Raw genomic sequence first — 26,014 nt, forward strand, 5'->3', positions numbered from 1 at the left:
GGTCGTCGCTCGCGGTCGCATGCAACAGTCGGTCGACGGATTTGGAGTGAATCCCGCCCATCCTGTCCAGGTGACGGGCCAGATTTACGGCCCAGTCCGGTGTTCTTCTCAATTGCTCCCGACTCTCCAGCTCGTGCTGTGTGATAATGGCTTTGGGTCCGATCATGACCATCGCCTTGATCGAGTTGTTGAGGTTTTCGAGGGTCTCAAGCCGAGAGTACAGATGCGTGCCGACGGCACAACCGTACGAGTGACAGATCAGGACGGTGTCCTCGCTCTTATATCGCTGCAGCAATACAACGATATCCTCCGTAAAGGCATCTGTTGTGTAGTGTTCGAAACTGAAGAAAAAAAAAACAAAAGAAAAAGGATAACGCAAAAAACCGATCGATCAGCGCCTAGAACCTAGAATCAATTGGGGGGGAGGGGGACCGACAATTGCTCTTTGTAGTTACCTGTCTGGCACATCGCTTGCACCGTATCCGCACATGTCAATGGCCAAGATATGCGTGCTATGACTAAAATACTCGATCTGCTTTTCAAACTGCTCCAGCTGAAAACAATCCAATGGCGGCGCCGTATACACAATAACATAAAGTAACCTGTCAGTGATTTGCCCGATCCAAGAAACGCATCCATTATCAAGCCAGTTGAGCAGCCATAGGACAGAAACGAAATACTGAAAACAGTACCTGGCCACCAACTCCATGAATAAAGACCAGCAGCGGTACTTTGGAGCCCAACTCATGAGGAATGTGAACGATTCGCAACCGCTTGCCATTCACGGTGACGAATTGGAAATGGTTGACGAGGACCGGACTGGTGGGTGAGGGTTGTATGGCGTTTTCCCTCTGTCGAGCCTCTATGAGACGAAAGGCCTTGTAGCCGAGGTAGAGTGCCAGGATGGTGGAGAGCACCATGGTTGGCCTTGTCCAAGGGACGAGTGTATTATAGGCCATGGGGGTTTGTTATGGTTATGGTGGAGTTGTGGGCGAGACAGGGGGGAAATTCGACCGGGTGGGTTTCGGTTGAGTGTAATTGAGGGGAAAAGGTTCAAGGATTAAAGTAAAGCAGCCGAGATGGAAAGGAATAAAGAAAAAGAGGAACGGAAGTGAGATAAAATAAAAGTAGGTGCGTGTGAATGAAAGAGCGGTAGAAAGATAAGGAAGAAAGAGGGTTTGTACAACAGAGCAATTGTATCCTTAAATGAACTGGGTCAGGTCGAATTTGTTTATGCGCGAATGTGCATGGTACTCTAGACCCTGCACACTCCAGAGCAACATGCATTCCATAGATCCACAAGCAAGCTGTAAGCGATGAACGGTAATTCTATTAATCTGTCCATCCCCCTATGATAGTTTGTCGGACATGGTGCTGCCCACCTCTTCAGAGACGTCTTTGCTGTTCAACGCCTCAAAATTGGAGCTCTCATCACTGGCACCATCCACATTCTGTGGATCAGGCGATTGTTCCGATCGCTCAATCTCATTAGGGATTGTTTTCCAGAGCTGAGCCATGCCCTTCTTCTGCAGAGGTTTGTAGTACGGCCTGGATGTAGAGCCCATCCTGGGCGTTGTGGTTGCCGATGAACCTGAAGAATCAGACTGGGAAACCGATTCTGCTAATGCAGAGACGAACAGTTCTGCCTCCTTTGTTGTGTCATCCTTGGGATGTTCCTCTGTCCTGTTCAAGCTACTGCTACTAGTATCCTGATCCCCAGAGCTACCTTGTTGCTGTTGCTCTTGTTGTTTCTTCGCCTTTGCAGCCCTCAGCTCCTCTAAGTTATGAAATCCAGGGAAACCTATGTTTTTGTGGAGGATGGCACGACGCGAGGGCATGTGTCCTGTCCGTATGAGCTCAAAATCCTTCATTCCGACCCGAATATATTCATCCGATAAAGCCTTGTTGAGCGACTCCTCGTACTTGAACGTCAAAAATCCGTATCCAAGATACCTATTCGTTTCAGGGCACTGTTCAGCAGAATGCTCGGAGAGCAGTATTGCGTTAGTGAATTGTCTAATAGATGAGGACTGATGATAAAAAAGTAGTAGTCACGCAGTTCGCTTCTGTAGATCATACATACCCTTGCAAACTGGTATTGTGTTAATGGACCGTAGCTGAATTTAATATGGCTGATGAAAACCTGGGCGTCCTCCAGAGATCGGATCTTATCTGGACTCCTGAAAAAAATGCGGTAGAGGTCAGGGTCGGTGGATTTCTTGATGGACGGGATTTTGTCTTCAAAGGGTTCCTCAACATATTTGTCGCCGACCTCTGGGTTTTTGCTTCCTTTGTTTTTACCCTTGAAAGGTTTATTGTCGATCTTCCTTTGCCTTGTTGTGTCGCTGTTGTCGCTGTTACCACTGTGAACTGCAGAGTCGGGAGCGCTCCACGAAGACCTGAACCTGCAGAACTGGGATCCTGGTCGGAGCGCAGGCATGGCGAACTTGGTGCTCAACCAGAGAGTTTTCCTGAAATATGTTGCTGCCATGATTCTTGTGTGGAATTCCGTTGAAATGGTTTCGGTGCCAGAACTGAAGAGTGAGTTAGACCATGCTAACGGGAGGACGAAGATCAGCTTGTCTCCAAAACAGGCCAAAGCCACTCTTTACACCTGTAAGTGTTCAAACCTTGAAAGAGCGGTCTTTCAAGGCGCGAGAAGAATAAGGTCTCACTTTTTTTTTTTTGCACGGTACTCTTGCATTCTCCCCCCATTCAACCAACTTTTGAGAACTCAGCATGGACGCGCCTTCACGAAGCAGTGCGAGCAGTCATCGGCGGGATAAGGACTGGAAGGACGACAAGGACCGCGACCAAGACCGTGAGCGGGACAAGAAGCACCGTCACCACGACAAGGACGAACACGAGGACCGACATAAGAAGCACAAGTCCTCTTCGTCTTCCTCCAAGACTCGGCACCATGATCGGGACGACGAAGATAGACATCGACGTCATCACCACAAATCATCATCATCAAAACATGACAGGGATAAGGACAGAAGTTCCAAGAGCAGTGGTCGTAGAGTCGACAAAGAGGACAGCGGCGACGAGGACATGTGGGTGGAGAAGGAAGTCCCAGGAGTTGATCCGAATCCCTTGCAGGCACAAATCGCCAGCCAACCTAGCACAGAACCAGTTGATTTATCAAGCGATCAGTACCAATCCTCAAATACACCCGCATCAAAGGGAAATGATGGTCCAAAACATGATGCATGGATGATGGAAGGCGGTGGCATAGATTTTGGGCTTATGGGAGCATTGAGGGTTAAGAAACCGAAAGAGGACCAGCCTAATCCAGACAAGGTATGCAACTGTGGTTTCTGTTCTTGCCACTTAGTGCGTCAGCTGGCTGTTCGGCAATCGTACTCAGCAGGCTAACAGACACCCTTTTTTTTTTTTTTTTTTTTTTTTTTTTATTTATATTCCATCGTAATAGCCCCGGATCAGCAGTCGTGAACTAAACGTCCACTACAAAGCTGGCCTCCATATAGACCAGTACCCAGAAATGGGTACGCATTTTCGGACATATTTCCATAAACTGCCAGTGATGACCTTGGATGCAGTTTCGGACACTCACATTTCGGATGGTTCATATCAGTCGTAGAAAAGCCGTCGTATACTATTGGGGATGCAGGATCAAGCTGGCGAATGACCAAGCTGAAGCGCGTTCTGGAAACTGCGGCGGAGGAAGGCGTCGCTCCAGAAGTCATTGGGATCGAGCGCTACGGGGTGTGTACCTCGTCCTTGTGTCTCGGCCAGTACGTTCGAGCGTCGACCATGTGATGGTCTATATTAATGTTATCCTTTCATTCTATATGTAATAGTCAATAGAAAAGTTCAATGAAGCGATGGAGGAGCGCAGGGAATTGGACAGGAGAGCATCAAGGAGGAAGGGGCGCCGAAGTGACAGAGGCGATGACAGGGACGACCGGAGGGATGACAGAAGAGACAGCCGCAGGGACGATAGACGCCGCGACGATGATGATGATCGACGGGCTCGAGACGACGATCGTCGCAGCAGAGATGACCGACCGTCGAAGAGCGGGCGTCTTTCAGAATTCAGCTCTGCGGCTTCTTCACCCTTTCAGCGACCTATGGATGAGCAGGAACGGCTAGAAAAGGAGCTGGTGAGGCGCAACAGGGAGAAGGAAAGGGAAAAGGAGCAAGAAAGAAGATTTACGCCAATTCCATCTCCATTTGCAACCCATGTATCCTCACCAATTCCGAATCACTCGGCCGAGCCTACCATAACACCTGATCAGCTGAACAAGTTAAAGGCGAAGGCTATCCGCGCCAAGATGCTGGGAACGCCGGACGCAGAGGCCCTAGAGAAGGAGTACGAACAAGCACAGAAGGCTGCCCTGGAGATTTCTATCAAATCGCCGGATATGCAGAGGACGGTCATTGTGCAAACTATGGGACGGTCCAGTGGGTCTTCGTCTCCAGCACCTCTTGGTCCTGGTAACAGGAAGACACCGGGCAACAAGAAGGAGGTGACACATGATGAGCAAGGAAACCGTATCGCTTATCAGGGCGAAGAGGGTGATATGGATCTTCACGAGTTGGTGAGACGCGAAAAGCTGGGTCTGGAGGAAGGCATGGATAAGGAGCTCGCTCGCAGGATCACTCGAGATGCTGTTTTCAAAGTAAGTACGCCGAGGCCCCTGTGTACAGTTCGCATCCAGGATCTAGGATAAACTATCGCTTTATCAGAAATTTTAACACCCGGATTTCTGCTCTTGATAGGATGATCTTGACTACATGGACGAGAATGCGGACAAAATTGCGCGCACAGTCAAGAAAAACGACGCTCAGCTCAAGAGCTCTGCCATTAACGACTATCGCAAAACACAGACAGCACTCGATAACTGCTCCATGTGCTTCAAGGACGAGGGTCGCACTCCACCGGTCATGCCAGTGGTTTCTATGGGCGCACGCGTTTATCTCGGTCTGCCACTGTACAAAGAGTTCCTACCGGGCCATTGCATGATTGTCCCCGTTCAACATGTCACCTCGACCCTGGAGTGCGACGACGATGCCTGGGATGAGATCCGGAACTTTATGAAGTGTCTGATCCAGATGAACGCAGCACAGGAGAGATACGTGGTCTTTTCGGAAACAGTGATTAACCTCAAGTGGCAGAAACACACGGTGATCGAGTGTATCCCTATTCCCTGGGATGCTGGCCAAACCGCTCCAGGATACTTCAAGGAGGCCATTCTGAATGCAGACGAAGAGTGGTCGCAGCATAAGAAGCTGATTGAGACCGACACCAAGGACCCCAAGAACGGAGGATTCCGTCGGCGGTTGACCAGCAAGATGCCGTTCGTTCACGTCTGGTTTGGGTCGCCTGACAAGGGGTATGGCCATGTCATTGAGGATGCGGATAGGTTCGAAGACTATTTTGTAAAGGAGGTCTTAGCCTCGATCTGCGAGATGGACTCATTGCAGTGGTCACGAAGGAATAACAAGAGGATTCCGACTGCAGAGAGTCCTAGACGCATCGAGGCGTTTAAGAAGGGTTGGCACGCCTGGGACTGGACACGAACGCTTGCGGATAAATAAAATCGTTGTTCTTTTTTATTTATTTATTACATTGACAGCAAAGAAAAGCAAGGCAGATGATATCAACAAAAGCGGTTTGGAAGGGGAGGGCTGTACAAAAACAAACCAACAAAAATAAAAAAAATGGAATCTTTTTCTATGAACGTCGAGCAAGGCTCTTGCGCGGTCGGACAGGCACGGGCGAAGCTGCCCGCATGGAACGCAAAGATGAATCTCTGGAGAGAAGCTGCGGTTTTGCCTGCTGCGGTTGGTAGTACAAGGAGTGTGCCTCGGACTGGAATTGGCGTATCTCCGAATTAGATCGGTAATCCAAACGGACGCGACTTGCCTCCCCGACTACAGCCAGCTGTGGGTCCAGATCCGGAAAGTTGTGGGCCCTGGATGTAGGCGAGACTCCGCGGCTATTGTTACTGTTGTTATTAGGAATGTACAGTGGAGGTGGGGTAATGAGACTGATGGGTGACGCCTGCAAGTCCTCAGTGTTATAGAACCGCTTCTGCGACTCTGTTGTCGACCTGGGCTGGGATACTGAATCCGTGTTGATCTTGAGCTGGGGTGTTAATGAGCGACCGCTTACAAGGCTGTATTGATCGCTCTCCTGCACAGAATTCGGTAAGGACGTGAGTTTCCATGGGTCGGGTGTATCGACCCGCAGGGTCGGTGAGTGGAGATTACGGTCGCCAGAATTGCCCATGAATATGGTTCCTTGGGCTGCGCCTGTTCTCATGGCGGCGGTGGGATTCATCCGATCGCTGTAAAAGTTGTCGAGGTTCCTAAGATCCTGATCAGCAGCGCGACACTCTTCACGCATCTGGCTGATGTTGCTGAGCATGGGTCTCGGAGGCACATGCTGCTGCTTTTCCAGGGTCTTGTCTCTGTTTCCTTTGGTGACCTCGCCCAGCATGTACTTGCCCCCGCCACCGTTCTCTCCACCCTGATCGTCCTCATGACGACTTTGTCCGAACAGATGCGACTTCAAGTCCCGCCACAGTTCCATCCTGGATCCAAAAATTAACAGCACCACGATCCCAAATATTGATGGCAAAATATCTGTCAGGGCAGCCCAGGCAGCGTTCGGTACATGGGGTCTTGCGATACCAGAACAGAACATTTGAGCAAAGTCTCCTGTCGCCTGGATCTGGTCCGGAGTGGGGTTCTTGGCGGAGAGGGTGCCGGCCTTGATGGCAAGAACGGTTTGTTGACCGAGACAGGAGATCCAGTCCTGGAACCAGGGGACCTTGGGTCCGACGTTCATGAGTTTTTTACTCTCGACGAAATAAAACAACCAGTAGACCATGTCGATGAACAACAGACCCAGAGCGAAAACACCAGGACGCCATTGCTGCTTGAGGAAGAGGGAGATGTCGCGTGAGATTTGGAGACGTCGCTCCTTGGTCGAGACAGGCAGGTGTGGGTTAGCAATACCCTGGCTGAACGAGTCCTTGCCAGCCTCGACTTTCGTCTATAGGGAGGAGAGGATAGTACGATAAGTGAGATCCGTGTTCTAAACGTTCCGGTACCCATTAATCTTGGTAGTGTATAGAGCAGCATTGTTACCCTGATCATGTACCCGATTGTACCCAGATGCATCAGCGTCGCGAGGCACACGATGACAGACAGTGGGATGAAAAAGTACGCGTCCGCAACATTAGGGCCCACAAAGCAAATCGAGCCAAATCCTGGGTTCATGATTTCCTTCCTGACCACCACGGGGATGACCATGGCCAGGGGCAGGGAAAAGGCGAGCACCATAAATCTGGACATGTAGGTCTGGACAATCGAGGACCGGTAGACGGCCAAGACGTGTAGGTTGGTGATCAACAACAGCCCCAGCCAGAGAATCACTAGGACCAGATACGTGATACCAATACCTAAACAAAAGGTTCGAGAGCCATGGTGAGCATGAAGCAACGTGGTTGAATGTTTAGGTCGTTACGGAATAATCTACAATTACAATTACAATTACCTTGGACTGCACAAAGCCATGAATTGGTCATGTTCGCAACCTCATACGCGCTCTCGCACAACAGCTCTTCTTTCTTATGTAACCACACGGTTCCCAGAGCCTCCCAGAGCACGATGGTGATCGCGAGTAGCCATACGATCAGATGTGGATGTTTGCGCCGACTGGGTAGAGTCCAATAGGACACGGCCAGAATCATACAGGCCGCTGCAGAGATGGCCCTGAGGACGCTTGTTACTGTGTGCACCGTTTCCATTTGATGGGGTGCATAGAATATAGAGGACGCGGGACATGGCATGCAGCAAGATCCCATGCAGGATGAGGAGACGAGGTTATTGACATTGGGTATCAGTGGAGGCGGGCAAGTCGTCAAAAGTGATGAATTTCCGTTGCCGCCTGCTGTGGGCGTGGGCTTTGGAAGGATGAAGTTGGTTGTAGGTGTTGTAATACTGGATGTTTTTGATGCTCGAGCAGTGGATGTAGTGGTAGTGGCCGGTGTTGTCGTGGTTACGGATGTTTTAGTGGTGATTGAAGGAAGAGGCCCGATGGTGATAACATTGGAAGTAGTGGTCGATGAGACCAAGGGGTGGGCTGAGAACAGGGTTGTGACGAAGAAAAGGATTGCGACAAGCACCAGGGTGGACGTGGTTGTCCGCCGCATGGACATTTGTGGATATATTAGAGATGGTAGTGATCGTCAAAAGTGAAGTGGAGAGTATATGGGGTATATAAGGTGTGCGTGGGGAGGGCTTTGAAGAGAGAAGAGGAAGTGGAAGAGGAAGGATGAACAAGAACAAAAAGAACACGAGAGAAAGTGTGGAAGACGTCCCGCGGTATGAGGCTATCGATGGCACCGTTGACAGGACGAAATGCGGAGAAACCTTTGAAGACAGAACTCATTGGGCCAAACAATCAAAGGCGGAGAGATAGCACACCTTAGCCATGCTAGCCATACTACGCCATGTCTCTAATATGGCGTAGTGTAAAGCCTGTAGTGAAGTAGTATTCAGGTACAGCTTGCGATACTCCACTCCTTCGATGTCGATAATTATTACATTTATTTGGGAAGGTGAACAAACAAACGTAATGCCGAATCGTGAGCCCTCTGGACTTTACTCTTCTTTTCCCTTTTTCTCCACAACACCATCGAGGAAGCAAACAGTCTAAACAGATGAGCATATTCGGACCACAGCGAGGTCGTTAAACACATCTGTTCACTGATACATACGAAGCAGTGACAACGCTTGAAGCATAAAGCAGGATGTAGTTGTTCTCTCTCTCTCTCTCTCTCTCTCTCTCTCTCTCTCTCTCTCTCTCCTTGAATAAACGAGAGCGATGATTATACCAATTGCTGATTAAAAAGGCAAGCGTACGAGTAGACTACTTGTACAGTTCCATGTGTACGCTTGCACAAGGTATGTACGTGGCATGGTCATTATCTACATACAAGAAAAGGAGGGGATATTACAATATATCCCACGCAATATACGCGTGTATACGTCGCACAAAGCACAACCAAATTAACCCCCTGCTACGCACTCCGGATGAAACGATGAGTGGTCGATCGCAAAGACATTAATAAAGGTCTTGTACAACTCTCCTTCCCCGCTAAACCCTTTTCTCCTTTCACGTCCCTGGCGTCCAATTGCTCATGGTAACAGAAATACATCAGAGACCGTGGGATGAACTCATAAAACTTCGACACTCGCACCGTTGGATGTTGATTATTGTAGTATTTAATAATGGGCTGTTGTTGTCTTTTTCTTTCTTTTCTTTTTGCTTGAAGGGGAAAATATGCGTCGTGTATACGAGAAGTATAATCTATGAACGACCCGCGTTGTTTATTTTTTTTCCTTTCATTTCGTTTCTGCATGTCCCTCCCTTACATCTGTAATCGTCCCCCCCCCCCCCCCCCCCGATGCTCTTCTTTATACCACGTTTTCCACCTCTTCAGCTCCATGTTTACTCGCGATAATGATTGCTCGATGGCGAAGCAGGTGTGCGAATCGGTGGTGATGTGTACCCTTGTTGAAGATGTCGATGGGGACTCTTGACGGGCACCGACGGTGGCGGACTCTTGGACCGTTCATCTATTTGTGATGATTGAGCAAGAGTCGTGTTGATCCGCATGGGGTGTGGTTGAGGGGATCCGTTGTTCTTGGTCGAGGGGCCCATGTTCTTGCCCATAGTCACACTTCCACGCGAGGCCATCATAATCTGCTCGCTCTCGTTTGAGCTGTAGAGTGCTTCTTTTTGCTTCTGTGAGGGGGAGGTCGAGTACATCTTTTGATGAGGATATTGCGCCTGCACCTGTGGTTGTTGGTATGCCAGTGCTGGTGAGCCACGCGTCGCGACTCCAATGATCGGAACTGACTCGAGAGGCTGGGATCGTTGCGGATATGTGGGCGACCTCGGCGGCATGGGTGAAAGTGAGTTGCTGTGGTAGCCCGTAGCCGAAGTGGGCGAGGAGGCAACACCGACGGGGCTGGAGAGGAACACGGGCTCGCTATTGGCTACCTTGGGTGTCCTAGGCACAGGGCTGGGGACTACAGGCTCCTCAACATAGCGCTCATGGTCGCTCTGGTTCATATAGGCCCTGGTGGGACTCGCAAGGGTGTGTGCACTTGGGGACCAGTGCGTAGGTGTGGCCTCTTGGATGGGGGGTCTGTAGAGCAGGTCGCCGCTGATAGTGTCGGTGTTGTTGTAGTGCGGCGGATCAGAGACTGGATTGGGACCGGAATGGACCGCGATTCCTGCGCGAGATCCATAGCTCATGCTCCTCTGCAGTCTGCGGTTGCCCTGGTCGTCGTATTCCTTGTCAATCAGGTCATCCATATCGTACCACTGCGATGCAGGCGAGCCGTTCAAGCTGGCCTTGCTGTTGCTCCTGTATACGCCCGGAGCACTACCCTTCATATCCGGACGAAGAGGTGCTACCTTCCTGTCATCCAGGTGCTGATTGTTAAACGTTCTGGTGGGGGCACTCGAACCGCCATCGGGCGAGCTTCTGCCTCTTGAGGAACCGCGGCCAGTCTTGCCGCGGCGGAGCAGGTTGCTCAGGAGATAGGCCCACTCTTCCCAAAACTCGGACTTGGAGATGAATACTGCGGCGACAATAACACCGAGGACCGCCACCAACATTTCTGCAGCTGTAAACCAAGGGATCGAGGGAAGATTATGGACAGCTCCCTTGGCGCAGATGGTCTGGGTCTCAACCGAAGACTTTCCTTGGGCACCGTTTGCCATGACGCAAGCAACCCATTCTTGGAGCCAGGGAGTACTGGGACCGAGGCTAGCGATACGATGAGCATCCACAAAGTAAAACAGCCAAAAGACCGTGAGCGAGGTCATGACTGTACCCATCATCAGAGCTGGACGCCACTGGCCACGAAGGAGGCGCTTGGCCTGCATGGTCGTCGTAATCCTCATTCTGGCGTCTGATGACAGCTGCGAAAGACCAGTGTCGATCTTGGAGGACATGACCGCCAACTATGTGAACGACAAAGGAACGAACATGAAATTGATAAGTGTCTGATATGGCCCCATTCACTCGCGGGAGCGCTTTTCGTGTGCACTGGTGAGGAACAGCACTTACATGAATCATCTTTGCGACAGTGACGATGTGACAGAGCATGGCTGGATATATGTATACGGCCGTGGGGTAAAACAGATAGGTGTTCAAGTTGGAGGTGTTGACCAGACAGCTGAATCCGATTCCGGGATACTCGGCCAGGTTCTTGACAGCGACTGGGATCGCGAATGCCAGAGGGAGGATCCAGCAGAGACCGGTGAACCATCCATAGTAGGCGTCGATCCAGTTGGAACGCCAGACCGCCAGCTGATTTGGTGGGAATAAAGATGATAAAGATGGTTAGTGGTTAGGATAAATTGTGTGCAATAGGAGTGGAGAATCCGATTAAGGTTAATGGGGCAGAGCGGAGCACCAACGAAACTCGAGAACGAAGCGAAGTAAAAGGACACGCGTTGGATGGGCGAGAATTGCTTGCGAAAATAGGTTAGCGCGCTCTCAAAAGGGGGAGGGCTTTGTTTGTTTGCTTATTCACTTTATCACTTTACGGCACTCAGCCTCGACCGTGCTTTTCGCTGCTGTTTCTACTCCTCCACTTTGTTGGCAGTTGCTCCAGCGAAAGTTCCTTGCTGTCTGGGCGCCATATTGTCAGAGGGATGGCAGAAATTTTTCAGGGAACACAAGACCATGCGCGAGAGCAATTCCAAGGATACAGAAAAATGAAAAGGCGATATGCGGGCATCGTTATCGAGATACAATATGTGTAATATACGGGTGGATCATAACGCGATAAACATCTCGATGGATGTATTTAGAGAGAGCGAATGAGGGCTGAGGCGTCAATGCAGATGAGCACGAAGAAAAAAAAAAAAAAAAAAAAAAAACAGGGCAGGGTCTGCGTAAAGTAGAAACAAAAACAAAGGGCGCGGATTTGTTTACCATGTGCAGCTTGTAAATCAGGAGCGAGCACCACAATGCACTGGTCTGGGTCAGGTAGATGATCAGCACGCCCTGGACACCGCACAGCCTCGAGTTATGGCCGGTCGATTGCTCAAAGTCATCGACGCAGGCATTTGACACGCCCGGCATCACATCAAAGGCCGCGTACCAGAGCGAGAGTGAGACCGTCAGGAACAGGACCGAGATGTGCGGCTGGGACCGCTTGCCTGGCAGGACCAGGTATGAGATGGCTATGAAGACGGCAAATCCCATGGAGACCTGCCTGGTGATGTAGGCGGCCTTGAGCACATTCTCGACCTGGTTGGGCTTGTAAAAGCTCTCGATTGCAGGGCATTTGATACAGCAGGGGCCCATGCAGGTCGAGATCTTAAGTCCCTTTGTGTTGGGGATCAGTGGGCCAGGGCAGCTGGCCGAGGTTTGGTTGCTGGCGCCGTTTGGGGAAGTTGTGCCGGGGGCTGTTGGGGTAGTCGTAGGGAGGACGAAGTTGGTTGTGGGTGCTGCGTGGGAGGTGGCGGCCACTACGGGGGCGGTGGTTGTGGGAGCAACAGCCTTAGTGATGGTGGTGGTGGCTTTTTGAGCGGCGACTGATGCTGGGAGGAGCATGGACAGTGCCAGGAGACCGCCGATGAGCGACCGTGCGATCCTGACCATTGCTTTGTGGTTGACTCTGGGCGAGGACTGGGTCGGATATGTGGGGTGTGGAGGCAAGGGTTTGGCGTGTGTTGTTTGTGGGGGGGGAGAGACAGGTGCAGGCACAGACAGGCACTTGGTGCGGAACTTTAATCGTATTAACGAACCGAGGCGGGTGTGTGAGAAGGAATAAACAGGTCGGAGGGTATGGAAGGGAATGTGTGTATGTACAAAGGGGGGGACGTTACAGAGGGCGAGAGGCCATGGAGGGGGGAGGAGGGAAGTGGAGACTAGGGGGATACGGACGTATGGCGAGAGGGTATCGGACGAGACGGAGAGGGAGAGGGAGAGGGAGAGAGAAGAGAGAAAGAGAGAAAGGGAGAAGAGAGAGAGAGAGGGAAGAGAGAAGACAGAAAAGAGAAGGAGAGAAGACAGCAAGAGGTGGGAGGGGAGAGTGGGAGAGGAGACCGCTCGTTAATCCTTCTCCCTCGATTGGATGGAGAGAGAGAAGGGGGATAGTCCACAGTCCAGTATTCTCTTAATTCATTTGTATTCAGTCGGTTGGAGAGAGAACACCGAGAAGGAAGGAGCTCCAGTTTGTATCACCTAATACACATTCCTGCATGCACCCACATTCAGGCACTTATTTCTGCAGAGACTTCCTCTTTCTCCTCGGTGCGATATATCTATTTGTAAATGTGTGTGTGCGCCTTGCGCTGATTGCACATGCTTATGTTTTCTTGCTTACTCGCCTCCTATCTCTCTCCACACTAGCCCACAGTACACGGGCATGCACGACTTTTTTTCTTTGCGACCCATTGGTCGCCAAGGTCGTACCGATTACAGACAAGACTGCAACTGCCAGACTGGAGCGGGCACGCGAGCAAGCCAAGCCTCCATGGAAGGACAGGGGCCTGAGAAAACATGTTATAGTCTACATGCCATACACATCATCCCTTCATTATTCATCCAGGGACAACCGGACAACCGCTGCAGTGCCTGTCCTCCTCCCATCCCTCACCCAGTTTGCGGGTTGTTTCTAGACTGCCCGAATTTTCATTCGCTGGAAGGGTTCGCCTACTTTCTGGATCCACAGTCGACAATTGGGCGTTCACTCTGAAGGAGAAACGATTTACCAGGTCCTACCAATACGGTTGCCTTGTCAGGCGCCAGAGGGGAGGAGGAAGGATCAAATATGGAAACTACTAGAGTAGACTAGAGCGCCATGGATGGTCCACCAACATCAAATTGGCCTTTCTATCCTCTGCTGGACATAAGAGACAAAAGACATGTCTAGGCCATACCTAGGCCCCTACATGTACTTTTAATCCATCGAACCCACGTTTCACACTATTGGGGCCGTTATTTTCTGAGCCATAGGTGTACCGCACCTCGACTGCTGAGAGCATCAGTGCGCTCGAGACAAGGTTCATTCGCACTGTTGGGGGTTGGGGGCACGCGGGTGAGCAAGTGGCTCATATATGAACAAAAAAAAAAGTTACCGACAGTCAGACGGTACTTTGGAAGGAAACTAACTCCACGCAGACGGACCCCTTACCTACACGCTCTAGATCTTGTTGTCGTCCCTCGTCAGTCTTTTCAACAGCATAATCTTCCTCTGTCTTTCCTTCTCTATCTCTCTCTTTTTTCTTATTTTAATTGCCAGGTGCATACAACACTTTTGTCTGTCAGTTGAGGAGGATCTTGACGGGATTTCCAGGTGTGACACCCCATGGTTATTGCAATGGAACCATTGTCTACCTTTTTATGTTGGCCGTTTACAGTTAGCGCAGCAGCGCTCTTACAAAAGCTCTTTTCGAAGAAAAGCTCTTTACGAAGCGCAAGCGGTCCAAGCCCCAATGCTTTTTTCTTTTTTCATGTGTAAATCGCCGAGTTCCTTTTTCGCAATGTGTCCCTATACCTCACGAAAAATAAAAATAAAATGATGTCGCACGTTCTTCACAAAAAAGTTAGCCCTGTCCCTAATTAGACATTGGAGAAATCTCCAGGGTCAAAGCAAGACACATATGGATATCGGGGAGATCTTTGCTGAGCAATCGCAACAACCAACAACACCCATACCGCACTCAAAAAAAATAAAAATGAAACGGTCAAGGGATCATATATCAGCCTTTGCTGATGCTGAGGCAAGCAGCTCCATCGCGATATTTTGGGGATCCATGTCATTGAACAGTGAATAAAATAGCCCTTAGAGATGCACAGACCGTTGCCCCTCCATGTCCATGAAACTTGTCGTAGTGTTGCAATACAATAACCGATTGCTTTTCACTCCAAGTGGCCAACTGTGCACAAAGAGTGAATTCAGCTATGGAGGTTTCAGTATTTATTATAGTGAAAACGAAATATACAACGCCGCTCTGGCTATGATGGATCTAATTTGCTTACAGCATGTAGCCCCACTGCTTCTCGCGTTTGCGGATAAAGTTAGATAGATAGATGACAGCAGCAAAGGTCTCCTCGGACGACGGCAGGATCTCGGATTCTGGGAGAAGAAACCCGTAGCGACCAGTGTCTCGCAGCTCTACTCCGTACGAGTACTTGACCTTGCCCTCAGCATATGTCCTACACCAAGTTTTTAACAGTGTTGTCAGCGCCGTAGTTATAGCACGCCAAATAATCACTCCGGAAACAAAAGCACACAGGTAATCTCCTTACCAGTCAATAGATCCACCGCTGGCCTGATAGATGATGCTGCAGATGCTGCCAACAGCAAATTTCTTGCCGTGAATACCATACAATGCCTTGGCTGCTCCCATGGCGGCCTCCATGATGTCCTCATCATCCTTGGGAATCTGATCGCAATCACCTCCAAAAGGTGTCATCCAAAGCTGGGAATAGGCGTGAAAGTCGATGTAGGCGACCACGTTCTTGCGCTTACGAATGAAATCTGACATCATCTTGGCCTCCAGGGCAGCAAAGGCCTCGGGTCCATTATAGGCCTCGTTGCAAGGGTTGCTTGAGCTGCCGCCAGTGTTCCATTTGTATCCCCAACTGCGATTGGGATCCTATACACGTTGTTATTTTTAAAGGAGAGCAAAACGATACAGTCAGCAATGTGGCGACAAAAAAAGCCATATAGGGTACTCAGGAATAGTTGAAAGGGGAGGATGCACTTACGATACCAGGGCAAAAGGGAACCGAGGTTGGCTGCCGATTTTTCCTCCACATTCGGTTGTGTTCCCAGGTGAAGGCATAGCCATCTGCATTCAGCACCGGCACAATTATGAATTCGAACTGGTTGACTAGCCGAGTGATCTTCTTGTTGTGGCTATACCCCAAGATCAGTTCCTTGGCGATGTAGGTGACTACAGCAGGACTAATCCACTCTATAGAAAAAAGAAAAAAAAAATAGTGTTGGCGAGAGTCAGGACTATATTGGGAAATGAAAATTGTGGTGTCACCATCGGCAGAGTTGGCGCACACGCGACATCGATTGGAGGTGACTATCGACATCCAATTTCTGCAGGAAACCAACAACGTGTGCTCGTGTGAGCCCTTCCGCAAGATAGTTTTTCTCACACCAAAGTGACTTACCTCGGGCGTGCTGTCCTGCGTGGAGGACAATGGCCTTCGGGTGCTTCTTTGGCTTCGAGGGCTTACGCTTAGACTGCTTTGGGTTTCCAAACAGCCAGGACCACCATGACTCGATCTGCTCCTCCACTTGCTTAAGTGCTGTCTTCTCATCTTCATCCTCGTCACCATCGTCTGCAGCGTCATTATCGTCGTCGAGGAAGCCCTTCTTGCCCTCCTTCTCTTTCTTGCCCTTGTATCCATGAATCGACATACCAAAGACCTCCCTGCCTTCATAGGTGTGTCCGATCGATACCCGCTTGACCAGATCTGGGAACTGTTGGACCATCGCCTCTGTAAAATTGCTGAGCGTTGCAAAGTCATGGTAATTGAGCCAGAACGAGTTGTCGGTGAAGTTCCACTCGTTGTTGGCGGCGTGAAGCAGAGACGCTGGGGACTGGCTGGGGACGAGCTCCTGTAAGTTAGGTATCATGACGGTGGAGGGGATATTGTGGGTGGCGGCCTCAAAGGCCTCCATCTTCGACGCTGGAATTCTCACATCTACAGTTCCAATCCTGAGATTAGACCACAAGTCGAGACTGTGATTCTATGCACGAGATTATCCAGATAACGGCGCAGAAAAGTCAGAGTTGGGTTATGGACCTTGGTAGACGATCCACTGGTCGTCTAGCGTAGGAATCGGCTGGTTGGTGCGCATATGTTTCATTGTAATTTGCGCCCTCCTCACGCGAGTACCCGTGTCCTATGCTTCCAACGATTCGAGCCCCGGCGGGAAGGAAGGAGGAGGGAGGAGGGAAGGAAGAGGCAAACTCACCTCTACAACTGTTTCGAGCTGCCTTAGCTGGGCCAGCGATGTGATCTCGACGCGGAGAACCTGTTCGCCATCAAAGCGGGCATAAGCATTAATGCCGCTATGGTCGCTGTTGCTGCCAGGATGGTGTGTGCTGCGGTGGAAGGGGGCGAAGGAATGTTGTTGTTGCTCCTGTTGCAGGTCTGTCCATGACAGCTGAGGATGGGATTGTGGGTTTGGATAAGCGAGAGAGAGCACGGCACAGGAGAGTGCCAGGCTGGCTGTGGTCCAAAGGTGGCGCATCAGTGCTTTCTTGAATGGGATTAAGGATGTTGAGAATGAGGAGGCAAGAGGAGAGGGCGGAGTGGGACAAAAGAAGAGCGCTTGCTCAAATTTGGACAGGGAAGAGAGTATGGGTATCTCTAATTGACAGCACTCTTTAATTGACCGTATCATATCCACGTCACCGACGGCGGCGAGGAACTCCTAGACACGTCTGCACTCGAACCAGACGCGCACCTTTCCTTTCTGCCTTCCAACCACAATTCCTGTTCAGGACCATTCTTCATTCAACACTCCTGCCAGGAAAGACAAGCGACCAATTCAAACAACACACTCACCATTCTCAGGACCACCCTCGCCGGCAGACGTAGCTATTATACAATGGAGATCGACTCTGACATTCCTCAGTTCCTGGCTTCCCAGAAGCGCCAGGTTCCAGCCCACCTCCAGAACTACTACAACACCTTTGAGGACCTTTACGAGCGCAAGTATGTCAGTTGCTCAATCGCCGAAGCCTTTTATGCTCCAGCATCCGTTTCCACCTCCTATGCTAGTCGATTGTCTTTCTCAACATTTTGTAAACTCGCTTTGTTTTGCTCTGACCTAGGCTGTGGCACCAACTGACTTTGGCTGTTCAGGAATTTGTATCAAAGCCCGAGTCCGGACCATTCCAGGTGGATCTCTATAACCAGTTTATTTCAGACTGGGAATCAAAGATGAGTCAGCTCAAGCTGGTCGTCCTCGGCGTCTCTGCTTCGAAGCAGATTCCAGGTGCGTATGGTCACTTGTCGTATCAAAGCCCATGTGCCACGATTCATTCGAGTAATCCATTTTTTTATTGACCCATATTGCCATATTCTCGCTTTTCAAGACCATAAGCAAGCTAGGGAGTTTCTGAAGACCTTGACAGAAAAGGTTAACAAGGACGAGACGAGGGATGCTTACGTGCTGGCAAAGATGGAGGCGACTCATTATGGACTGTTGCTGGGCGACCTGGACTCGACAAAGAAGGATTTGGAAGAGTGCTCAAAGCACCTCGACCACTTTGATTCAGTCGACCCTCAAATTAATGCCAGCTATCTGCGTGTCTCTGCGGACTATTACAAGGTACTGCGGAGGAACTGACTTGCGGAGAAGCAATTGGCGTTGACTTGAGGCGAACACTTTTGGATTTGGACGTCTGATTGACGTTTGTCTTCCGTGATGTATAGATCAAGGCAGACTATGCCAAGTACTACAAGAACGCATTGCTTTACTTGGCATGCGTGAATATCGACGATCTCTCCCAGGCTGAAAAGGCTAGCCGCGCAAATGACCTCGCCCTCTCCGCACTTTTGGGAGACTCGATCTACAACTTTGGAGAGCTAGTAAGGCCTCAGTGCTTTGGTCAGAGGTGAACGCGACGCGTATACCAGCAGCAATGAAGATTTGTGGACTTACAATAACTCCATCTATTATTGAAAATAGTTGATGCATCCTATTTTGGAGTCGCTTGTTGGAACGGAGCGTGAATGGCTAAAGAACCTGCTCTTTGCGTTCAACAGTGGAGACATTGGAAAGTTCGAGGCCCTAGCACCGCACTTTGCTCAAGAGGTAGCAATAGAATGGTTCGCAATGGTATGACAGTGGCAGTGCTGATCAAGCTCTGAATTTTCTTTATTGAATACTGTTTTCTGTACTTTATTTTCCTTTCTCTTTTAGCACATCTTGCAGTCGAACATTACTGCTTTGCGTCAGAAGATCTGTTTGATGTCCTTGACAGAGACTGTGTTCAAGCGCAGTTCTGACAACCGCTCGATCCCCTTTGCGACAATCTCGTCGGAAACTAAGTTGCCGATGGAGGAGGTTGAGATTCTAGTGATGAAGGCATTGTCGCTCGGTTTGATCAAGGGAACCATTGACCAGGTGGACTCTGTGGTGCGCGTGCACTGGGTACAGCCTCGTGTCCTTGATAGGAATCAGATCAAGGGAATGCAGGAGCGTCTAGGAGCTTGGAACGAGAGCGTGAAGAAGACGGCACTTACGATGGAGGCTGAAACTGTGGATGTCTACGCGTAGAGTTTTATTAGCAGGGGTGACAGCAAGCGACAAAGCATACTGTCTTCCAGCATTGGATCGAATATAAAAACAACCCCCATGAACACGAATATCGATCGCAATGATAATTGTGAGGCGGCCTTTGCACCTGCTTCGCTCCATGACTGGGCTGTTCACACGTACACACATATATAATACAGACACACATTATAGAACATTCACACATATACACACACACACGCACATTGTCGGCTCTAGTGAGGTGAGCAAGGACGGAAGGACATGATGTATGTATGTATGGGCTAGGCTACCGCAGAGTATTGTTGGTCGACCCAGTGCTCATCATTTGTGTCATGGGGTGTGGTGCTAAGGCAGATTGCCAATACCAAGAGTTTCTTGACTTCCAGATAACGCTAGGCGCAGGAACCGAGAGCGTGAATGTGGTGTGGTTTGAATACAGAAGTTCAATAAAAGATAATAAAAAATATAAAAAAGTTGTATACCGTACATGGCGAATGAACCCAAGGAGGAGGAACCACGCAAGAGTCGAAGAGAAGAAGGACTGGAGGGGTGTTTCTCTTCCTGGACAGGGTAGGATAAGGTGGGGCAGTGAAGCAGGCAGGCATGGGCAGTGAAGCAGGCAGACATGGGCTGTGAAGCTGGGCTGTGTCTGTGGAGGAAGAGGGGGGACTGCATCCATTTTGGCGACAACGGAGTTCAACGAGTGGGATGTGGTACGCAGCCAGTGCAGACATAGCACCCACCCCCCAGGGACAACAGGCGCATACGGCTGCAAACTTTCATGTGCACGTTATTTACTATTACTATTATAATTATTATTATCTCTTTCGTCGTCCTTTGTTTCCCCACCATTGCTCCCTTCCTTCCCATCTCTCCATTCTCAATCGCTCCCATCCCTTTCTTTCTCCCTCTCTTTGCCCACCCACATCCTCCCTTCCTCCTCCCCTCTCTCCCTTCCATCCCAGCACCCCATTCCTTTTATTCACCTGCGTACTGTGCTCTCGAGTCCATTCCTTCTTTTTTTTTAACGCCATCGCTGGCTCCGTTCTTCTATAGCCTCAGCGCACTCCATCCATCCATCACCGTCGCCCCCACCAGCAACCCTACCTGATCCTAACACTATCACCACCGTCAGAGGCTATCCCCTCAGCGCTCTGCTGCTGCTACTCTTGTATGTGTCCAATCCTCATGTAGTGCCTCACACACACGCACATACATATTTCCCTCTTGATCTCCGTTGTTCGCCTTTGTTTGCTGTTGTTGGTCAGGCGTTCCATTTTTCCCTCTGTTGTCACAATTGAGTTATGCCAGTTGCTTCTTAACTTCTTCAATTAGAACGGATCTTCAATCGTTCCTTAGTCTCGAACTAATAGTGAGCACTCTGTTGAGAAGTACACTGAAGGTTTCTTTTCGTTTTTTTCATCTTTTTCTTTTACTTATTCTTTTTTTTCACACGGAGACACATCAAAAAGACTGGTAAACAAAAAAAGCAACGAAATGCCCTCCGACCGGAGAAACAGTGTGGAGGGGCTGCCTTCATATCAGAAACGCGTCTCTACCTTTTTTTTCTTGGGCGACAGCCGCCTCTTCTTTCTTAGCGGCGAAGTGAGGGATTAATAATTTCCTGGCCCAGAGTTCCGAGGAGGAACAGCAATTTTGGGTATCATTCTCATCCAAATTGACCCAACGGCGCAGCCTACAGCCTACCAAACAAAGAGCTCTTGGACATAGTCCCATCTTTCACTTTTCGTTCCTTTGCTCTTTTGCTTCCTTCTCCTCGCTTCTTGTCGCTACCTCTTCACTGATCCACTTCCGATTGATTGTCGTGCCCGTCCGTCTCATCTCACGCCTGTCATCCTATTCTTTACTCCCTTTCTGTAGTCAAAAACACATTTACATATCAGGATCCTAGTGCAAGGACACGTACCAAACCATGGCCGCTTACACTACCTCGTCATCCAGCAGTCAGGAAACTGGAAACCGTGTCAATCCACTCGCGCCTGTCACCTACACTCCACAGAGCTCATACGTGCCTTCTTCCTCCAAGAAGAAGCCTGTCCATAATCCCAGCCCCAACAGCCCGTACCGTCACCATAGCAACACCAGCAACGCCAGCAACATCAGCACAGTACTGGACGACACAACACAGCACCTAGTGCCGCCCAATGGATCGTCAGCTCAATACCCCTTCACGCCCTTCCAGCATCAGCATTCATCCCCAAAACCAGAGTACCAACAACAGCAATACCAGCAACAATACCAGGCGCAGTATGGATATACCAGTGCAGCTGCAAGACGCTCCACGGATCAGCTTTCATCCGTGCACAACGGTTCTATTTACGAGTCTGCATCTCAGCGACAGCTCGCACAGCAGCCTGTCTACCATCCATCGATGGCCAAGCTGTCGCAAGTCAACGAGGATGAGGGACTTGAACCAAGGCAATCCTTCCAAGCACCTAGTTTCAGGAACTACAACGAATCCTATAATGATATGCAGCATGAAGTCTCCAACCTGAATATTGCATCGCCTCCTCGACCACGGCACCATGATAGCACCTCGATAAATCAGCAACCTCACACGAACCCCTACAACCCCCTGCAGGGCTCGCAACAATATCCGTCATATGAACAGCAACAAAGTCCGCACCCCTATGCAGAAGGTCATCCTTATCCTCAACAATCACCCACATCCAGTTCTGTGAGTCAGCTCTATCGGACATCAACGGGATCCTCAACAACCCACACCACATGGAGTCAACCTTCGTCACCAGGGTTCCCACCCGCGTCCTATTTGGGAGAAGGCAGTGAGGCCACTCATCTTTCCGAAGCTGCGTTGCACTTGATCGACTTTAATCCCGGTATTCTTTCGACGATTGCGGTCGCGTTTCGCGAAAAGATGCTGCAAAACGAGGCAAAGAGAGTCGAGTCCGCCAACTATGGGCTTGAATTCCCAGTGACATTTACGGGCAAGGAGGCAGTGGTATGTTGTGACCAGGCACACATTTATTCTATCTTTGGTTGAGGATCACACTCCACATGTCATGAGCAAAGGTTTAACTTTTTTTTGTTATCCGTCTTTTTTGAAATGTCTTATTAATAGGACGTGGTCGTTGAACTAACAAAGCTGGACGACAGACGCCATGCGTTGGCCATTACGCGATCATTGGAGCAGCAGCTCTTATTCTTTGGAGGTGGAGTCAACATGCTCTTTGATTCAAACAACGACCAGTACTTTTTCTCTGAGGCGACATTGGCGTATATCCCAGGCAAGACAGAGTTCCCGACAGTGCCAGTTGGGGTGTTTCCGTACAGCAGCCCTTGTTACACTTACGACTGTCAGCCTGATGGTGCCCCATGTTACTCGTACCTTTGCCCGAACCGCCAGAATATTGTAAGTGCGCATAAAGATTGTGTTGAATTTTAAGCACTGGAGGAACGTATTGCGCTTTGGTACTCAACAATCGCTTTGGATTCGCCTTGGTGTTTAAATAGGCAGGCGTGCTGGGTCGGCAGAACAGCGACATGTCGACAGTTAGTACGCAGGAAAAGGTCTGGGCCAATTCTGTCCCAGCAAGTGTTGTTGCTGCTGCATCCAAACAGGAGCGAAATCGGCAGGAGGCCATTTTCGAGGTCATCCAAACCGAGCATAATTACGTCCGTGATCTCGAGCTCATGGAAGAGGTAAGTCGCCTGTTCTTTTACTACCTTCTGTATGATATGCACCAGCAATATTGTAATCTAATGTCGCCAGATGCTGATGCGGATCCTTCTCTCTATAAACTAGATCTTCATTGCCCCTCTTCGAACAGGAGACATTGTCGACCCTGAAAAAAGAGAGCAGTTGATCGAGGACATCTTTCTCAACTACCGCGAGGTTCTCGAGCTGAACAAGAAGCTACTGGCAGATCTGAGGGAGCGTCAGGAACAGCAGCCATTAGTCGAAGCCATCGGCGATGTCCTTCTCGCACACGTCTCAGGATTCGAGTCGGCATATGCGCGATACGTCCCCCGGATCTCGCTTTCTGAATTCACCTACAAGAAGGAGGAGAGCCGAAATCCAAAGTTTGCTCAGTTCTTGAAGGACTGCACCCGACACCCTGAGGCGCGACGTTTGAATCTGCGACACTTTGTTGGTCAGCCTTATCAGCGAATCCCAAGGTACCCGCTCCTGCTACATGAAGTGGTCAAGAGGACTGCCGAGGGCGTCTCGGATCGCGAGATTGTACAGGAGGTGATCAACGTCTGCAAGGAGCTCGGAAAACACGTTGATGCCTGCATACCAGAGGCAAATCGAAGACTCAGACTACTGACGATCCAAGACAAGATCATTTGGAAGTCTGGGGAAGTGCGTCAGGACCTCAAGTTGTCTGATAGAGAGAGAAAGCTGCACTTTGAGTGTGTTGTCAAGCGACGATCCAATCTGGACGTCCAGATGATCGAACTTCGACTTTTCCTCTTTGACCAGGTATTACTGATGACTAAGGAGAAACGCGACAAGACCGGAGAGAAAGACGACATGCTGTATCAGGTCTCCAAGAACGTAAGCTTTTTTTTTTCTTTTTTTTCTTTCAACTATCGCTTCCAACGTCTGCAGAGCATAATCGCTCACTTTTTTTTTTTTTTTTTTTTTTTTTTTTTGGGTGGTATTGATGTCGTTAGCCTATTCCATTAGAACTCATGCACGTTTGGGCGGAGGAGGGCAAGCCCATGTCGATTCTCAACGGACGAGAGCCGGCACCTGGAAGAAAGTTGACCAACAGCACAAAGTCATCCGGTTCTGGACATCGTCATTCAACGTTCCTGTCTAACGAGGCCAGCTTGAATCACCGCGTGGGCTTCCAAGAGACCAAGTACATCGTACCTGTGACCATTGAGCACCGTGGGCGACGAGGTGCTGTCTACACTCTTTACATGACGCCTCAGGATAGGGAGCAATTTCTAGAGCAAGCGGAGATTGCACAGGCACGTCGACAGGAGGCCGTTTCTGGATCCAAGCTGTTCAAGACGACTGTTATCACCCACTACAACGCCACGCCACCCATCCCATCCTCGAACCTAGTTCACAACCCCATGGATGGTCGACGGTCCACCTGCTCCGCGCCCTACCTCAATGTTCTGGATGGAAGGAGACGAGTGGTGATCGGAACAGAAGAGGGAGTCTATGTGGGCATGGAGGACGACCCCTACAGTTTCAGGCTTGCGATCAAAGAGCAGAACGTCAGCCAGGTCAGCGTTTTGGAGGCGTACCACATCCTTTTGGTTCTGACGGGCAAGGTCCTTAAGGCGTTCAACCTCAGTTGTCTCGATCCCAACTCTGATAAGTCGCTCCAGATCGGCCAGCAGCTCGGAAAGAGTGTTCAGTACTTTACAGCAGGCATCTGTGCCGGCAAGACACTTGTCATTACAATGAAGCGCAGGAATGCGGGCGAGAGCCACTTTTCTGCCTATGAGCCGGTCGAGAATGCAGTCTTGGGCGGACATCATCGCGGAGGATTTAGTCTGTCGTTTGGAAAGTCTAGCAAGTCCGAGTGGTTCAAGCTTTACCAAGAATTCTACGTCGGAACGGACTCGTCGCAGCTGCTGATGCTTGCCAAGATGGTCTGTGTAGTCTGTCCCAAAGGATTCGAGATTCTAATGCTCGATAATCTTCGTAACACTCAAGTCTTCCCGTCGAGAAAGGACCCCAATTTTGCGTTTTTGGATCTGCGTCCCGGGAGTGTACCTATCAGCATGTTTAAGATCAGCTCTGACGACTTTTTGATGTGCTACACTGGTAAGATTTTTTTCTTGCTCTGTGTACTGTAATCTATCTCTTGTTTTCGTATGACATCTATGAATGGAGAGCTCAAATCATGTTCTTTCTTCTGTAGACTTTGCGTTTAGGATGACCAAGAAGGGTGAGCTTGCTAAGCGCGAATTGATCGAGTGGGAAGGTCGCCCAGAGTCGTTTGCAGTCGCATATCCGTACGTGATGGCGTTCGAGAATGGATTGATCGAGATTCGCCATATCGAAACCGGGGCATTGGAGCAGATCATTCTCGGCGATAACATCCGTCGACTCTACTCGAATGTTGACCTGAACGGTAATACCGTCGTCCAGATGGTCATGTCAGATCCCAACAATGCCGAGAACCGACAAATCGTCAAGCTGGTCAAGGCGCCCCCGCCTCCTAAGACGCTGCTGGAGCCCATTGATTATAAGCCCAAGGCCGTCTATGTGCCCCAGACAAAGCATCATCAGGCCTCACCGACACCGTCGCATCTGATGGCACCGGTGCTGCAGCCCGTTTTGTCTACGAACGGCGCTGGACCAGCAGTACTTACAACACATACGCCCTCCAGCCCTACTACACATTACCAGCAGCAGCATCCCCCCCTGCAGCCTATGCTAAATGTTACACCGCAGTTCAATCACCCGCTCCCACCGCCTCCGATTCCTCAACGGCCCTTGCCTGGGCTGTCGCATCCGCATATTGTGCCGGCATATCCTGTGCATCCTTATGCGCCCTCGCAGCAGCCTTATCCTCAGGTCTTTGTTCCTCCAGACTTGGATGTGGCAACTGGAACGACGGATCAACAGCAGCACCAGCCGGGAGGAGGACATGCCATTTCATGGAGCTCTGGCGGATATCCATGAACCAAGTACGGCTTTTTATATTTTTTTTTTCTCTAGTGTCCTTTGCAT

General features: G+C 50.0%; 9 protein-coding genes across 9 annotated transcripts; 4 read left to right on the top strand and 5 right to left on the bottom strand.

The window, feature by feature from the left end:
• Nucleotides 1-26: 26 nt before the first annotated feature.
• On the bottom strand, nucleotides 27-920 carry BC939DRAFT_500921 (Alpha/Beta hydrolase protein; the record flags this gene model as incomplete). Its single annotated transcript, XM_051560100.1, has 3 exons — nucleotides 27-341; nucleotides 456-553; nucleotides 693-920. Coding segments are annotated over 3 exons (641 nt in total), but the record flags the coding sequence as incomplete, so codon positions are not given.
• Nucleotides 921-1,349: 429 nt separating this feature from the next.
• BC939DRAFT_500922 (uncharacterized protein) lies at nucleotides 1,350-2,491 on the bottom strand (the record flags this gene model as incomplete). The annotated part of the gene is made up of 2 exons (XM_051560101.1): nucleotides 1,350-1,970; nucleotides 2,084-2,491. 2 exons carry the CDS (start codon nucleotides 2,489-2,491, stop codon nucleotides 1,350-1,352), a joined length of 1,029 nt encoding a protein of 342 aa, XP_051414544.1.
• A 124-nt stretch (nucleotides 2,492-2,615) lies between these two features.
• On the top strand, nucleotides 2,616-5,633 carry BC939DRAFT_75442 (CwfJ C-terminus 1-domain-containing protein-like protein). The gene is made up of 5 exons (XM_051561882.1): nucleotides 2,616-3,303; nucleotides 3,437-3,509; nucleotides 3,599-3,729; nucleotides 3,825-4,646; nucleotides 4,747-5,633. The coding sequence occupies exons 1-5, from the start codon at nucleotides 2,740-2,742 to the stop codon at nucleotides 5,563-5,565; spliced, it is 2,409 nt and encodes an 802-aa protein (XP_051414545.1). The 5' UTR covers nucleotides 2,616-2,739; the 3' UTR covers nucleotides 5,566-5,633.
• Nucleotides 5,634-5,701: 68 nt separating this feature from the next.
• BC939DRAFT_474986 (uncharacterized protein) lies at nucleotides 5,702-8,195 on the bottom strand (the record flags this gene model as incomplete). The annotated part of the gene is made up of 3 exons (XM_051558461.1): nucleotides 5,702-7,027; nucleotides 7,123-7,436; nucleotides 7,532-8,195. 3 exons carry the CDS (start codon nucleotides 8,193-8,195, stop codon nucleotides 5,702-5,704), a joined length of 2,304 nt encoding a protein of 767 aa, XP_051414546.1.
• A 1,246-nt stretch (nucleotides 8,196-9,441) lies between these two features.
• BC939DRAFT_444107 (uncharacterized protein) lies at nucleotides 9,442-13,103 on the bottom strand. Its single transcript, XM_051554620.1, has 3 exons — nucleotides 11,997-13,103; nucleotides 11,124-11,366; nucleotides 9,442-11,017 (listed from the first exon to the last, which is right to left on the bottom strand). The coding sequence occupies exons 1-3, from the start codon at nucleotides 12,666-12,668 to the stop codon at nucleotides 9,491-9,493; spliced, it is 2,442 nt and encodes an 813-aa protein (XP_051414547.1). The 5' UTR covers nucleotides 12,669-13,103; the 3' UTR covers nucleotides 9,442-9,490.
• Nucleotides 13,104-13,195: 92 nt separating this feature from the next.
• On the top strand, nucleotides 13,196-14,630 carry BC939DRAFT_444108 (uncharacterized protein). The gene has a single exon (XM_051554621.1). It carries the CDS (start codon nucleotides 13,271-13,273, stop codon nucleotides 13,688-13,690), a length of 420 nt encoding a protein of 139 aa, XP_051414548.1. The 5' UTR covers nucleotides 13,196-13,270; the 3' UTR covers nucleotides 13,691-14,630.
• Nucleotides 14,631-14,972: 342 nt separating this feature from the next.
• On the bottom strand, nucleotides 14,973-17,347 carry BC939DRAFT_444110 (uncharacterized protein). Its single transcript, XM_051554622.1, has 5 exons — nucleotides 17,014-17,347; nucleotides 16,203-16,785; nucleotides 15,786-15,994; nucleotides 15,324-15,673; nucleotides 14,973-15,230 (listed from the first exon to the last, which is right to left on the bottom strand). The coding sequence occupies exons 1-5, from the start codon at nucleotides 17,290-17,292 to the stop codon at nucleotides 15,050-15,052; spliced, it is 1,602 nt and encodes a 533-aa protein (XP_051414549.1). The 5' UTR covers nucleotides 17,293-17,347; the 3' UTR covers nucleotides 14,973-15,049.
• A 108-nt stretch (nucleotides 17,348-17,455) lies between these two features.
• BC939DRAFT_491032 (uncharacterized protein) lies at nucleotides 17,456-19,786 on the top strand. The gene is made up of 6 exons (XM_051559475.1): nucleotides 17,456-17,759; nucleotides 17,879-18,042; nucleotides 18,143-18,378; nucleotides 18,483-18,638; nucleotides 18,739-18,864; nucleotides 18,973-19,786. The coding sequence occupies exons 1-6, from the start codon at nucleotides 17,653-17,655 to the stop codon at nucleotides 19,327-19,329; spliced, it is 1,146 nt and encodes a 381-aa protein (XP_051414550.1). The 5' UTR covers nucleotides 17,456-17,652; the 3' UTR covers nucleotides 19,330-19,786.
• A 1,476-nt stretch (nucleotides 19,787-21,262) lies between these two features.
• On the top strand, nucleotides 21,263-25,966 carry BC939DRAFT_500928 (uncharacterized protein; the record flags this gene model as incomplete). Its single annotated transcript, XM_051560102.1, has 6 exons — nucleotides 21,263-22,309; nucleotides 22,430-22,720; nucleotides 22,822-23,010; nucleotides 23,114-23,869; nucleotides 23,989-25,102; nucleotides 25,200-25,966. 6 exons carry the CDS (start codon nucleotides 21,263-21,265, stop codon nucleotides 25,964-25,966), a joined length of 4,164 nt encoding a protein of 1,387 aa, XP_051414551.1.
• Nucleotides 25,967-26,014: the final 48 nt, after the last annotated feature.

Source organism: Gamsiella multidivaricata (assembly GCF_025024155.1).
Source record: "Gamsiella multidivaricata strain RSA 2152 chromosome Unknown BC939scaffold_16, whole genome shotgun sequence".
In the NCBI taxonomy this organism is placed as follows: Eukaryota; Fungi; Mortierellomycota; class Mortierellomycetes; order Mortierellales; family Mortierellaceae; genus Gamsiella; species Gamsiella multidivaricata.